The 14,235-nt window shown below is 42.1% G+C and overlaps 2 protein-coding genes across 2 annotated transcripts; one reads left to right on the plus strand and one right to left on the minus strand.

Annotated features, from left to right (window-relative positions):
• Nucleotides 1-727: 727 nt before the first annotated feature.
• On the plus strand, nucleotides 728-10,194 carry LOC119485104 (proline-rich protein 36-like). The gene is made up of 4 exons (XM_037764414.1): nucleotides 728-1,832; nucleotides 1,911-1,964; nucleotides 4,952-5,178; nucleotides 6,302-10,194. The coding sequence occupies exons 1-4, from the start codon at nucleotides 1,784-1,786 to the stop codon at nucleotides 7,868-7,870; spliced, it is 1,899 nt and encodes a 632-aa protein (XP_037620342.1). The 5' UTR covers nucleotides 728-1,783; the 3' UTR covers nucleotides 7,871-10,194.
• A 1,045-nt stretch (nucleotides 10,195-11,239) lies between these two features.
• myl9b (myosin, light chain 9b, regulatory) lies at nucleotides 11,240-14,235 on the minus strand. Its single transcript, XM_037764503.1, is given in 4 exon segments — nucleotides 11,240-12,089; nucleotides 12,713-12,874; nucleotides 14,029-14,116; nucleotides 14,118-14,235. Coding segments are annotated over 4 exon segments (522 nt in total). The 5' UTR covers nucleotides 14,214-14,235; the 3' UTR covers nucleotides 11,240-11,913.

Here is a 14,235-nt window from a genome sequence, read left to right on the forward strand (position 1 = left end):
AATTGCATCACAACACATATTAGCCTGGAGTCAATAAACCAACTGTAGAGTTGATGTTACATCAGAAATGACTCCAGGCATGCAGTGTGAGTCAAAGTAACTTGGTTAATTGTGTTTATGAGCTGCTCCAATGCGGTCAACCAGTCAACGCTTTATGATTTATGTAACAAGAACATTGCAATTCCGTCAAAATGCGCTAAAATGGAGTGTTTCAGACAGACGGTGAATAAAGGCATATTCAGGCCGACAGTATGAGGAAAATAAAGTGTTTTTTTTAACATTACAGCATGTCAACATGTTCTACTAGAAACACAAAATACAAGTATGGTCCTGAAAATAAGCCTGATATGGGACCTTTAAAGCCTGAAAACAGAGCCATGAGAAGGTGCAGAAGTTTCCTCTCAGAACACTCGAATTACAATATGCTGAAAGATTATTAGAATTTTTTTCCCCAATGATGCCAAAAATATACTGCCTATACTGTCACTTTAATTTCGGTTACAACAGGTAAAATTACAGTTATTATGATGCTATCTTGCAGTAACTTGGGGAATCTCCCAGACAGGAATTAATTCTATCCCAACACATATTCAAGATTCAAGATTCAAGCCCTTTATTGTCATTGTGTAGTGCAACAAAATTAGATTGTGACAATCCCATAGGTGCTAAAAAGGATAATACAATAAAAAAAAGAGATAGTGCAATATAAATACAAAAAAATATATATATATAAAAGATAATACAATATAAAATATAAAAATACAACATGTATATTGATGAGACGACAGTTTTGCCAGATTATTAGCCAACTGTAGAATTGATGTCTCAATAAATGATTACATCATAAATGACTCCAGGCATGCAGTGTGAGTCGAAGTAACTTGGTTAATTGTGTTTATGAGCTGCTCCAATGCGGTCACCATTTTAGAGCATGTCAACATGTTCTACTAGACACACAAAATACAAGTATGATCCTGAAAATAAGCATGATATGGGACCTTTAAAGCCTGAAAAACAGAGCCATGAGGAGATGCAGAAGTCTAGTTTTCTCTCAGAACACTTGAATTACAATATGCTCCAAGGTTATTATGAATGCACAATGATGCCAAAAATATACTGCCACTTTAAGGTTGATTACAACAGGTAAATTGCAGTTATTATGATGCTATCTTGCAGTAACCTGGGGAATTAATCGCATCCCAACACATATTATAAGCCTGGAGTCTATAAACCAACTGTAGAATTAATATTACATCATAAATGACTCCAGGCATGCAGTGTGGAGTCTCAGTAACTTGGTTAATTGTGTGTTATGAGCTGCTCCAATGCGGTCACCAGTCGACGCTTTATGATTTATGTAACAAGAACATTTTGGCTTCAACGTTACGTAGAAGCCTCCCCACAGAAAAAAACACCACTACGGCTACAAAACATCACTATGGGTCTATTTCTATTACAGGCTTGTGTCGATGTGTAATAAACATAACAATACACCCAAAATAAGCATTTGAATGCCTGTCTGCTGAGTACTTTGAATGAAAGGCTTCTCTCTCGTCACCGTCACTCACAGTCTGCTGTCTGCTCGGAGCGCTCTGATTGGCTGACAGCTGCACCAGGAGGGCGTCACAGAGCGCTGTGATTGGCTGAGAGCTGCTAAAGAGGGCGGGATCTAACTGTCAAGACAGGCACATAGAGAGCTGGCTGCCGCTGTGTGCAGGTAAAAAGGGAACAAGCGAAACATTTATCTTGGCAAAGAAAGAAAGAAAGCGAAGAGGAGAGTAACATGGAAACGGAGAAACCTTTTCATGCAGCAGAAGAACACCTTAAGCGAGGTATTTAAATAGAAATTACAACAAAAAGAAGCGCAACACCTTCAGCTTTTCTTCCAGAAGAACCGACTCTTTGTACAGAGCAACTTGGACAGCTGCGTGTTCATCAACAAAGAATGAAAGCTTTCAAACGAGGTAAGCGGCGTCGTGTGTTTTATCACTGTGTGGTGTGTTTTTATCCTGGTATTTGGGGCTTTTTGTTGCGAGCAAATGCAGCGTGTCGTGTGTGTGTTTGTGCTCCACATTTTGGAGGGATATCAGCTAGTTATCTGGAGGCAGCAGCAGCAGCAGCAGCAGCATGGTGGTGGTGGTGTCCATCTGGCGGCGCGGTGACATGCGGGAGGAGGCTGTAATGTGCTTTCTTTCCTGCCTGCTCTCCTTTGTTTTGTGTGCTGCTCCAGATGGGCTAATTTACCGAGTAGCTCCTCGGTTTTGTCTTGTTTTTAAAGCGTTATCACAGCGCCCTTTTTTAGTGTTTGATAAAAGAATGTGTTCGTTCCAAACATCAACAGCAGTTGATGTTTGGAACGAACACATTCTAAACGTTAACCGTCGTGAAGTTTTTTAGTTTTCACTGTTGAGCCTCAAAACTTATTTATCCATTTATTTAAAATAACAGACTAAATACTATCACCACTTAACTAAGATTTGCCAGTTTGTATGTATGTAGGTAGAGTAGCAGAGCAGGCATTTGGTAAACAACAAAAGTTGTTTGGTTTGCCCCCATAGGCTGCCTGTCTGTCTGCTTGTTGTTGCTGATGTGACACAATGTACTAACTAAGGTAACATCTGGCCACACATCTGCCTTGGTTTGTTTGGTTTATTAACATTGAATGGGTGTAAATGGCTTCTGATAAAAATCTTTAAAAATGTCTATCCAATGATCCATCTTTCTCTCACTGTTATTAGGCTAGCTGTTGCTGCTGATGTGACACAATGTACTAACTAAGCCAACATCTGTCCACAAATCTGCCTCGGTTTGTTTGTTTTATTTACATTGAATGGGTTTAAATAGCTTCTGATAAATTTCTAAATCTAAAAATGTCTTTAAAATTATCCATCTTTCTCTCATTGTTTATTAGAAGCAGGATAACCTGAGATGTCAAACATTAATGTTGCTAATGAATGGGAGACTCAGAGACCCAGTTTAACCAAATTAAACTCAATTTAACCCAGAAATTGATTTTATTATGACTCTTCTCTTAAGAGTTTTAACAGAGCTGGTGGTCTAATGATCCATCTTTCTTTCACTGCTATTAGAAGCAGGATAACCTGAGATGTCACACTAATGAATGGGAGACTGGCTTTACAGACTTTCAAATTTTCAGACCCAGTTTAACCAAATTAAACTTAATTTAACCCAGAAATTGATTAAATATGACTCCCTGTTTGTTTTATTTACATTAAATGGGTGTATGTCTATCCAATGATCCATCTTTCTCTCACTGTTATTAGAAGCAGGATAACCTGAGATGTCAAACATGAATGTTGCTAATGAATGGGAGACTTTAGGATTTTCAGACCCAGTTAAACCAAATTAAACTAAATTTAACCCAGAAATTGATGAAATATAACAGAGCTGATAGTATGACTGAAATCAATATTAATATGAATATTTTATGGCAAATTTATGCAAAAATCCCATTTAAAAATCAAAGTGATGTTCAGACACTAAGTGTTTTTTACTAGAGCTGCAATGATTAATCGATTAGTTGTTGACTATTGAATTAATCGCCAGCTGTTTTCATAATCGATAAATCAGTGTGAGTAATTTAAATCAAATGAATGAAAGTCAATATTTTCATTCTGCAACAAACTGAAGCCACAAACTGGAGGAGGTAACCTTCACTGTAATAATGGGAATTTATAATTGTATGCCTTAAAAAGCAAACAAAAACACAATGTTAGAGAAATCAATACTAGAGCTGCAACAATTAATTGATTAGTTGTCAACCATTCATTTAATCGCTAACTATTTTGATAATCGATTAATCGTTTTGAGTATTTTTTTTAAGAATAAAAAGTCAAAACTCTGATTCCAGTTTATAAAATGTGAATATTTTTCTGACATTTTATAGAACAAATAACTAATCAATTTAATCAAAATAATAATCGACGATGAAAATAATCTTTAGTTGTAGCCCTAGACAAGACACTTGACAAACTAAACAAATGTTTTTTACTCGTTTGCAAAGAATCATTAAATGGGACCACACAATTTCATCCAAAATGATAGATCAGGATAAAAATCATATGCTTACAGTGCCACAAAAAATCAACAATGGCCAGCCCTGCTCTAACACAATCATTGTAGGTGCTAGGGGAAGCTCATTTACAGAAATTGGGGAGAAGGCTCTGCATTTGCATTTGTATGTTTTTATTCCCCCCCACCACCACCAGCACCACTTTTCTATTGGTTTAGGACTTCCCTCATTGTTGAGGAATGCAGCATTCAAAAGATTTGTCAACTACTCCAGCAGTCTTGAGCCGAAGTGGCATGAGGTGAAAACGGCCTCCTTTGCATGGTCAATAGGTTCCTGGGCCACTGGCTACTGTGATGTTGATATGCACACAATCTTCTTTGTGAAGACAGGCGCTGCCCCGGGGGTCAGGTTTCACCCAGCCCCAGAGAAAGACATTTACTGCATTCTGTGGCCCACCCCTGGGATCAGGCATGCTCCATTTTGAGGGGAGATTCTCTCCAGTGGCCAACCAAAAAAATACCACAACAAAGTTCCAACCTCAAAGCCATTGTTACGTTCAGACCGCGAAGCTTTCGTGAACCTCACTTTAATTTAGGTTAAAAGTAAATGACGAGGTTTGTACACTTGTTCACTGCTTAGTTCCGAATCAGTGAGTTTAATTTTGTGCAATAAAAGTGGATCAAACCAAATCCCAATTTCAGTGCAGAAGCCTTGGTGAATGCACAGCCATTCATACATCATTCATACAGCTATTCCAGATGTAATCTTCTCCCTCACACTTAATATATGGCAAAATAAAGACAAAAACACTGAGGACTAGTTCTTTATACCAAATGACTAGCAGGTTTGATGTAAACAGTTTGGCTAAATGACACTGTAACCGTGAACATGACTGACAACTCTCCTCTCCTTCATCAGCTCTGGAAGACGATCTTCACTCCTCGGCCATGTCGGACAGCGATGACGGCTCCCCGCTCGACCTGTCGGGAAGGGGGCTCTTCGGGAAGCGGCGTCGCCGCGGCAACCTGCCCAAGGAGGCGGTGCAGACTCTGCGGAGCTGGCTGTACGAGCACCGCTTCAACGCCTACCCGTCGGAGCAGGAGAAACTCAGTCTGTCAGGCCAGACCAACCTCTCTGTGCTGCAGGTGAGGAGCAGATTTCTATTTTATTCTATTTTATTTTCTGTTTTTCTAGAAACACTCTGCACTCGGCAGGGGAAATGACACTTGTGGTACACACTGTTTCTGCTTTCCTGTGGATTTTATTTTTAAACTCTGACACATTTTCTGTCCTTTCCATTATTTTATGATCGATTATACTTATAAATCCAAACTTTTGTAGGTTTCATTGAATTGTAATGCTTTGTTTGTTCCCCTTTTGGTATTTTTATAACAGGCAGTGCTTTAAATTGAATTAAGGATGCTGAATATTAGTTTTACTATTAATAACTGTAACAAATCATTAAGATCTTATTTGTCTTGTAGCACAAAAGGCTGACGGTGTCCTGCACATCAGGCTACATTTATTAATAATAGTCTGATGCTGCACACAAGAAAAGTGTTAAAACTACAGTCATAATACCTTTTACATGAGTGTTACTCTTGTGCGCTATCACTTTTTGATTTTACATAACAGTGAAACACATTTTTTACCAACACATGTCACCAGCCTCTCAACCAACAGAATAAGTGAAAGCAAAACAACAAACAGATGGTATCACAACACTGCTGCTGAGAATGAGACTTTCCAAGCCTTCCCTTTTCACTTCATTGCATCAGAAGTGGACATTTCCTCTTTTCCCTCTCAACAAACACACACAGGCACGCACGGCACAAACAGACATTAGAGATCAGCATGAGGCAGCAGCAGAGTTTCTTGTTATGTAGTCAGTCCACTGGAATGCCTTTGGCTGGCTTCTCTGTGGCTCAGCATATTTGAGCTCAGACCTTCATTATTGCCAGCTGTCTGAGGGCTCTCATCTCTGTCTGTGTCTCCCTCTCTTTCTTCCTTGTGTGGGAGGCTGCCCCACTAGAGGGGGGTAAGTAGGGCCTCATGTGCAGATAGATGAAGAAAAATGTGTAGGTGGTTATTAAAATCACAGGCCTTGAATCCTTTTTAGATCTGTGAATGTGATGCAAGGGTTGAGTTATGGATCTGGCTAATTGAGTGTTTTGATGTCGGTTTAGTGGGTCTGTTTCTGAGAACATCCATGTAAGCAGCCAGTATCAGTTCTGTTGTTAACGCCAGAATTTCTTCCTCTCTTCCCAGATATGTAACTGGTTCATCAACGCACGTCGCCGCCTCCTCCCCGACCTGCTCCGCAAGGATGGCAAAGATCCCACCAAGTTCACCATCTCCCGCAAGGTTGGCGGTAAAAGCGACGGCCACTCGTCTAACGGAGGTGGAGCCAGCTCTCCAGAAAGCAGCTCTTCCACCGGCTCATCTCAGCTACGCCCATCTGTCATCCGCTCCGCCCCCACGCTGGACCTCAACCTCCTTGGGAACACAGCGACGGCTATCCTGACCGGAGCGGGCTACCCTGGTAAGGAAGGCTCGGTCCAGGCGCTGATGACGCTGGACACACAAAGTCTGCTGAGGGAAGCGGAGGAACAGGGGGCTAATATGGTTTGCCTCACCAGCACAACAACGGCAGCTAGCCCCACCGGCGGCCTCTTCAACACGCCTCCCCCGACTCCTCCCGAGCTGTTCCCAGTCCAGGACTTCAGCGATTTGAGGCTCCTAGTTGATGCAGCTATGCAGAGAGCGGCGGAGCAGGAGAACCTGAAGAGGCTCCAAGAGAGCCAGAACAGACCTACAGAGGCTGTAAAGACTGAACCAGTGGAGGCAGAGTGTAGCGCGTACAGCAGTGACATGGGACCCACACCGCCTCCAGAGGACAGCCAACAAGTCATGGATCCCTCCAGGGTGCAGAGTCTGATGGAGAAGGCTATGGCTGTTCCAGTGTCAGCTGCAGTAAAGGATCCACTCCCTCTCACTTTAGCAGCCTCAGTACCAGTCTCAGCTCCAGCCTCGAGGCTGTCTCCTCTCCTGATGAATAAAGTCGTCTGGAGCCCTTTGGGGAAGGACACCGCTAGAGCCTCCAGCCCAAACCAGCTTCAGCTCATCGCAGCCCATCTGCCAACCGTAGTGCCAGTGTCCGCCTCAGTTTTAGGACAACCAAATTCTCAGATACCAGCTGCCATCACCCCAGCTTCACCATCAACACCAGCCTCAAGCTCTGATCCAGCTCCACTGCCCACCGCATGTCCTACGAGTGCATCAGTGGCAGCTACGAGGCCAGTCTCGGTGCCATCACCGGTCCTCCTCCCTGCCACGAGTCCCACCTCTGTCGCTGCTCCAATTCAGGCTTCATCCCTCACAGTAGCGCTCGTTCCAGCTGCTCCTTCTGCAGCCTTCACCTCGTTCACAGACCCCAGAGTCTTTTACTTTCAAAAAGCCCCCATAATCCCAGTCACAGTTCCATGTGCATCGCCGGTTTCAACCGCAGCAGCGTTGTCTCCAGCCCCCGTTCACAACCCAGTCTTTGCCTCTGCCCAAGCTCCAACTCCTCTCCCCGCTTCACCAATGATTACACCTCTTCTGGGCCTGGCTTCCCACCTCACTGCTCCTCCTCTTCAGCCTTCCTCCTCCACCACCACCAGCAGCAGCAGTATTAGTAGTAGTGCACAGAGGAATCCAGCAGTGGTGCCCAGTGTTTGGAGCATGGTCCACGCTGATACCAGGCAACCCAGTTCTCTCCAAGTGGTGAAGACCCCCATCACCACAGTGTGGGGCTCGCAGCACAGCCTGCACACAGTCAGTGAAACTGTCAACTAGGAGCTGGAAGTTGGCACCTTTTTTTTTTTTTTTTTTTTTTTTTATATATATCTATATTATCTGTGGAGGAGAGAGGCCAAACATTCCTGTTGGCTGGACAACACTGTATATAGGAGAATGTATCTTCATCACCAGTCCCCCTTTTTTGTCAGTAACACCTGTACCTGCAGAAAACAGGGATCAGATGTACGAACTGGGACAAAGTGACGTAGCAAACATGAGGTGTTATAGAGACTTGCTGTTTCAAGCAACTTTTTTATCGTTTAAACATGCTGTTTTTGACAGAGGGACCTGCTGGTAAACACACTTAGATGTCATTTTCTCGAAAGAAACATTCCTCACCGCAGATTTAATGTATTGTGCAAAGTTTTTGATGCCACTTTTCAAACGTCTTTCCACGTTACAGTTTATGAACGAGGAGGAAAATATCCCTTAATTGTACAAAATGTTGATCATTTTCAGGACCAGCAGTTAGCCTCTTCAGTAGCAGTACTGGACTTTATTGAATGTACATTGATATCGTTGGCTATCATCCATTCCCTTCCGGGATAAAAAGGAGGACATGAGTTTCTTTTTCCCACGCACAGCAACAACGCCATAGTCCTCTATAGTATTCAGATGATTTGTTTAAGTATTTACTCTTAACATTTCCCCCTTTTCTTTTGGAGATGAGCAGAAGGGAAATTGATTGTACTGCAGCGAGCCTGATTGAATGACTCTCCTCGATGTGTCTGTCTCCATCTCACACACACACACACACACACACACACACCCACCCACCGCCTTCTTCCTGTCTTCCTGTCTTTTTATAGCTAAGGGGATTCAGCAGCCCTCGTGAATTGTCATCTCAACCACTCAAAACATGCTCTCAAGTACCGCGTGTTTCTTTGTTTGCCATTCCTGATTTGTAAAAACGTATTTTTTTCTGTGTTTTTTTGCTGAAAGCGAAGCGGCTACGTCTGCGACCTTGCGCCGATTTTCAGGGATTGTTGTTGAGGGAAGAGGTTCACATTGGATTTCTGTTACAGAAATCAATGTCAGTGGAGAGGTGAGCAGCTCAGTGATGTGATGACATCAAGCTCTTGCACCTCCTGGACTGAAACGTTACACTTGCTGTGAGACTTGGCGCCGTTTTATCTCTTTTTGTGGCGCAAAACACTTAAAACATTGGATCCTCGTATTTGGGGGATAGATAAATTATCCGGATTTCCGCTGTCTATGTGGAGCCTTATGATTTGGTCATGATATTTCAAACCTGAATGTCTTACTAGTGGAAAAATTAATTGATGCGTATAGTGTCTCTCGGCAAAGCAAATGGTTGACATTTGCTGGTTTTTTTTCTTCCCAATAGCATAAGAATTCAAGTTTTTCCTCATCAGTGCTTTCCACCTGTGTTTTAGAAATGGTTTCTTTAGAGTTTCTAATCCTTCACAAAGCTGTAGTTTCCATGAAACTGTCGTAGCATAAACCTCAATATATGGCTGAATGCCATCAGGGCATCTGTTATCAGTAGCGTCATGTTGAAAAGTTCCTATGTGAATAATACTAAGCAGGACTGTGCATCAAATCTTCAATACTGTCATGTTTACCCGTGTCATTGTGTTTAGATCAAACGGTTACATTCTACATGTGTTAGGGGTTGGAGAAGACCGATATCATCTCCCCTCCCGTATTTCCACATCTATTTTGTTTCATTTGTCCCTCCTCACTGCCAGTAATGCTCTGTGGATGTCGGTGGAAGAGTTTTAGTTGTTTTTGTTACAGGTACTCACTAGACTGATGTGCATTTATACCTCAATTTACACAGGTCATGTCAGGCTTGGGTCATATGTAGAATACTAAGTATTAAAGTAATATTTTTATTGTTCAAACTACATCATGCCACTGTGACAACACCTTTATCGGTTGAGATATACTGGAAATGGCTGGCTAAAGATTAGGCAGGCAGGTTTTTTTTTTTTTTTTTATAGCAAGGTTTATATGTGATTTTTAGACGCTCCAATCAGATCAGACAATGTGATGTTGCATGTAAATATTTTGAAGGTCATGTTTTTTTTTTTTGTTGTTTTTTTGTATTGGCATGAACTTTATCTCAAACTATGTAGTTTCTTTACAGCCAAATGCATTCAAAAATGTTTTGTGAATCATGACTGACCGTTGGCAGTATGACTGGCTGCTGTGCCTTAAACCTACGACCGAGGGACTATTGTCCCTTTTTTATATAAAAACTTCTCAATAGTCTGTGCAATATATGCCTTAAACTTTAAATGTGTGTTTTTTGTATAAGCATTTCAAAGGAATAAAACTTCAGTTTTTCATAAATGCTATTTCTTTTCAGTCTTTTGTTGCCTATAAAAGTTTGTTTTGATTAATTTTGTGAGAATAACCAAAATGTGTCATCATGGCTCACTGTCATGGATTACTGGGACACTTTCATAGAAGAGAGTCATTGTTCATGTAATTAGTAACAACTGTGTTTTTCCTACTACGACAAGTCAAAATGTGCTGTGAAAAAGGCCCATAATAATTCAATTAAATTTATTTTTATATAGTGTCAAATCATAACAGAAGTTATCTCGAGACGCTTTATATATAGAGCAGGTCTTAGACCGTACACCATAATAATGCTATGGCATGTTTTAGCCAATTTACTACAAATTTTGCACAGTACTTCCAAACATTTTGTTTTATTTTTTCAAATAGATAAATGAGTTTCATTTCAGTTTATCACTACTTGCAGTTGTGAACATTTAGATAACATTAAAGGTGCAGTGTCTAGGACTTGGCGGCATCTAGTGGTGAGGTTGCAGATTGCACCCAGCTGAAACTTCTCTTATGTGCCAAGCATGTAGGCAGCCCTGTCTTAAGTTCCCATACAATTAAAATGCATTCTCAATAAGGTTTGGAAGGAAACATATTTTGTTGCGGGTAATGTTTGTCTTTTATCACAAATACTTTTGTAAGTCTGCGGAAGGCAGACGTAATATATCGAGCGACAGTGAATGTAAGTTACATCTAATAAAAAAGTTATGAAAGGGATAATGTACAGTGAGCCGGTCATTGTTGTGAAAGGATGCCGTCGCTTCGGGGGTCTTGCGTCCCCTTGAAGGGGTTTATTTCACAACAATGACCGGCTCGCTGTACATTATCCCCCTAATTGTTACACACTGGTCCTTTTAAAATAAGAAAAAATATCCACGTTGGTGCATTTGTCCTCATGTATAAAGCTCAAACTAGAGTCCTTTGGAAAATGGTGTTGGAGTAAAGTACAGTATACTGATAGGACAAAGAGCTAAAAAAAAACCCACTGATGATGATGTAAGCGGGTGAAGTAGGAGACGTGGAACAAAAACACCCCACACACACATCTACACTGTTTTTGCGGTCATTGGCATGAATAAACTTTACTTTATTTGCCTGAGCAACAATTCAAGCCTGAATTCCTTCAACAACACTAAAAACATACCTGATCCTTCAACAAATACACACAACCAGCTGATGGGAGGACGAGTTTACACTAAAAGCTCTGCTAACAGTTCATCAAGCACAAGTACTCACCACTTTTAATTAAAACAAAACGATCAAATTTCCTTTATCCGTTTCTTGCATACAGGGATACAAATATATGGCAGATATGGAGACTTGTTGCAGTGCTTGTGCAGGTGCGGTAGCTAATTGGCAGGAAGAAGAGGTAAACATTGCTGGTATGTGAATCTTACAGTCCAAAAACACCTCCGCACACACGATGTTTGATGCATCTCAAACGTCCAACCAGCAGTCAAAGTGGCTGAAGCCGCAGTAGACTTGTAGCTATATGCGATGCAAATACACCTCTCTTCATGGTAACCTTCAAAGATGATGAAAAGTGGGTGTATTGCAAAAATATTTTTATGGATCCCAAATGAATCCCAAGCTCCTACCTTTCATATTTAAATCTAAATAACTGTAAAACAATTTTATAAAAGACTGATACATTTTTCTTTCAATTTCTCTCCGAGGTAGGAACGAGGGATTGATTTGCGGTGCAGTCGGTGTCTCTCGTTCTACTCATCATCCTTGTCTTTGGCGCCGTGTTTGAGGATGCGGGTGAACTCTGCATAGTTAAAGTTGCCCTTCTTGTCAATGGGCGCCTCGCGGAACAGCTCGTCCACCTCTTCATCTGTGAAGCGATCGCCCATGGTGGTCAGCAGCTCCCTCAGATGATCCTCGTGGATCACACCTTGGAAACAGATAACACCCATTAAAGGGGACCTATTGTGCTTATTTTCAGGTGCATGCTTGTATTTGGGGTTTCTACTAGAACATGTTTACGTGCTTTAATGTTCAAAAAATGCTTTACTTTTTTCATACTGGCTGTGCTGCAGCACCTCTTTTCACCGTCTGACTGAACGCTCCGTTTGAGCTCCCCTCTACCCCTTTCCCTCCCGAAAAGTCCAGTCTGCTCTGATTGGTCAGCTGGCAACACTCTGTTGTGATTGGCCAACCGAACCAAACTCTTTACTCTGCTCCAGCTCTGCTCTAAATAGCTTTTTTTGAAAGAGTGCTGAACTAGCAATTATGCAAATGTGTTACTCGGTGACATCACACGTTACGGAAGAAAAGGCAGGACTTAAAGCGAGGAATTTCAGGCGGTTCAGGAGCAGTGTTTCTGTGGGGGAGAAAAACTCTCTTTGGTGTGGACCTTGTAACTTTACAGACCTTTTACATGCACAAAAACTATATAACACACTAAAGGAAAGGGGAAAAGCACAAAAGCATAATAGGTCCCCTTTAAGTTCCAAACACTGACTAGTGAAAGTGCCATGGTCTGTGTATACACTACTCTGTTTATACTTGACTCACCAGATCCCTCCTCATCAAAACAGGCGAAGGCGTTGCGGATGACGTCCTCGGGGTCCGTCCCGTTGAGCCTCTCTCCAAACATGGTGAGGAACATGGTGAAGTTGATGGGCCCTGGTGCTTCGCTCATCATCCCCTCCAGGTATTCGTCAGAGGGGTTCTTACCTGCGGATGAATTAACTCATTAAGAATGCAATCCAGCAGTTCTGAACCTTTCAGATGCATCAACACATTCCCATCCCAACTCGTCACATAACGCCGCTTTGTCACGCTTTATTTTTGCCATCAAAACCTCTATAATTGGACGCCCCAGTAGCTCACCTTGTAGAGCGGGTACCCCATGTACCAAGGCTGAATCCTTACTACAGCGGCCCAGAGTTTGAATCTGATCTGCGGCCCTTTGCTGCATGTCCTCCCCTCACTTTCCCCCTTTCATAACTATCACTGTCTCTCAATAGAGGCAAAAAGTAATCTTTAAAAAAAAAAAAAACTATAGTTACCCTTGCTGTCACTTCAGGATTAGGCAACAAAACCCCTACAATTAGGTTTAGGAAGAACTACATGGTTGGGCTTAAAATTACTACATTTGTACAGTGAAAATGACTCTGAACGTTGTGAAGACAGGACATGAACGAACAGCTGATTGTAACGTGGAAGTGAAACTTAACACACAGGAAAGCCTTGTGTTGGTTGGGCCCATCCACCTCCCCTCCCACCCACCATGTGTGTGGCTTTTTGCTCTTTAAACTACGTCACCACACTCCCGGCGCACTTTCTCGGAGCGTTTATTGTTGCTGCGGATGGTTTTACATTATAGTTAATGGAACACCCGGCGTTAAGGGTGCCTTGTGTCCAAATGCTGACAGCCTTACAAAGCCGAAGGATTTGACGCTCTGGGAATGAGAACGGGCTGGACATTTTTAATTTTTTTTTAATATACAAATTCAAGGGAAATTAAAGGCATACTCTAGCGATGTAGCATTTCACTTCCACAAAGTTGGGAAATTTGGGAGAGACATTGAAAGATAGAAACAGGATCAGATATCCTGACTTTCAGCTCCAATAACACTTGATCCTACTTTTCCCATAATGCAGCTCTATATCGTCTTTCCTTACAACCCTGATAAATGCCCACGTCTTTCTCGCTCCTAGCTTGTAATAAACTTTCTGTTATAAATGTGTAGTTTCCGAACCCAAACGACGTAATATAGTATGAAGCATGTAAAATAGGTGGAGTGGCCCTTTAAAAGCAGTGGCATATTTCTGCTTTTACACTTACAGCCATAAAAACTAAGTGTAGTGATTAGATGCTACTGTACCCAGAGAGGCCAACATGTCGTGCAGATCCTCCTTGTCGATGAAACCGTCTCTGTTCTGGTCGATCATGTTGAACGCCTCTTTGAACTCCTTGGATCTGAGACTGGTCGAACATGGCGAAGACGTTGGAGGTGGCCCTCTGGGGACGCTTCTTGGTGGTCTTTCCCTTGGCACGTTTGCTCGACATGGTGACGGCTGGGTCTGGGCCT

The sequence above is a fragment of the Sebastes umbrosus genome, chromosome 1, assembly GCF_015220745.1.
Source record: "Sebastes umbrosus isolate fSebUmb1 chromosome 1, fSebUmb1.pri, whole genome shotgun sequence".
Taxonomy (NCBI): domain Eukaryota; kingdom Metazoa; phylum Chordata; class Actinopteri; order Perciformes; family Sebastidae; genus Sebastes; species Sebastes umbrosus.

Excerpts from the sequence above, each read along its gene's own strand:
- LOC119485104 (XM_037764414.1), top strand. The coding sequence starts at position 1,784 with ATGGAAACGGAGAAACCTTTTCATGCAGCAGAAGAACACCTTAAGCGA. Across the intron at positions 1,833-1,910 it reads AGAAGAACACCTTAAGCGAG|AGCAACTTGGACAGCTGCGT; the intron begins GTATTTAAATAG and ends CTCTTTGTACAG. Across the intron at positions 1,965-4,951 it reads AATGAAAGCTTTCAAACGAG|CTCTGGAAGACGATCTTCAC; the intron begins GTAAGCGGCGTC and ends CTCCTTCATCAG.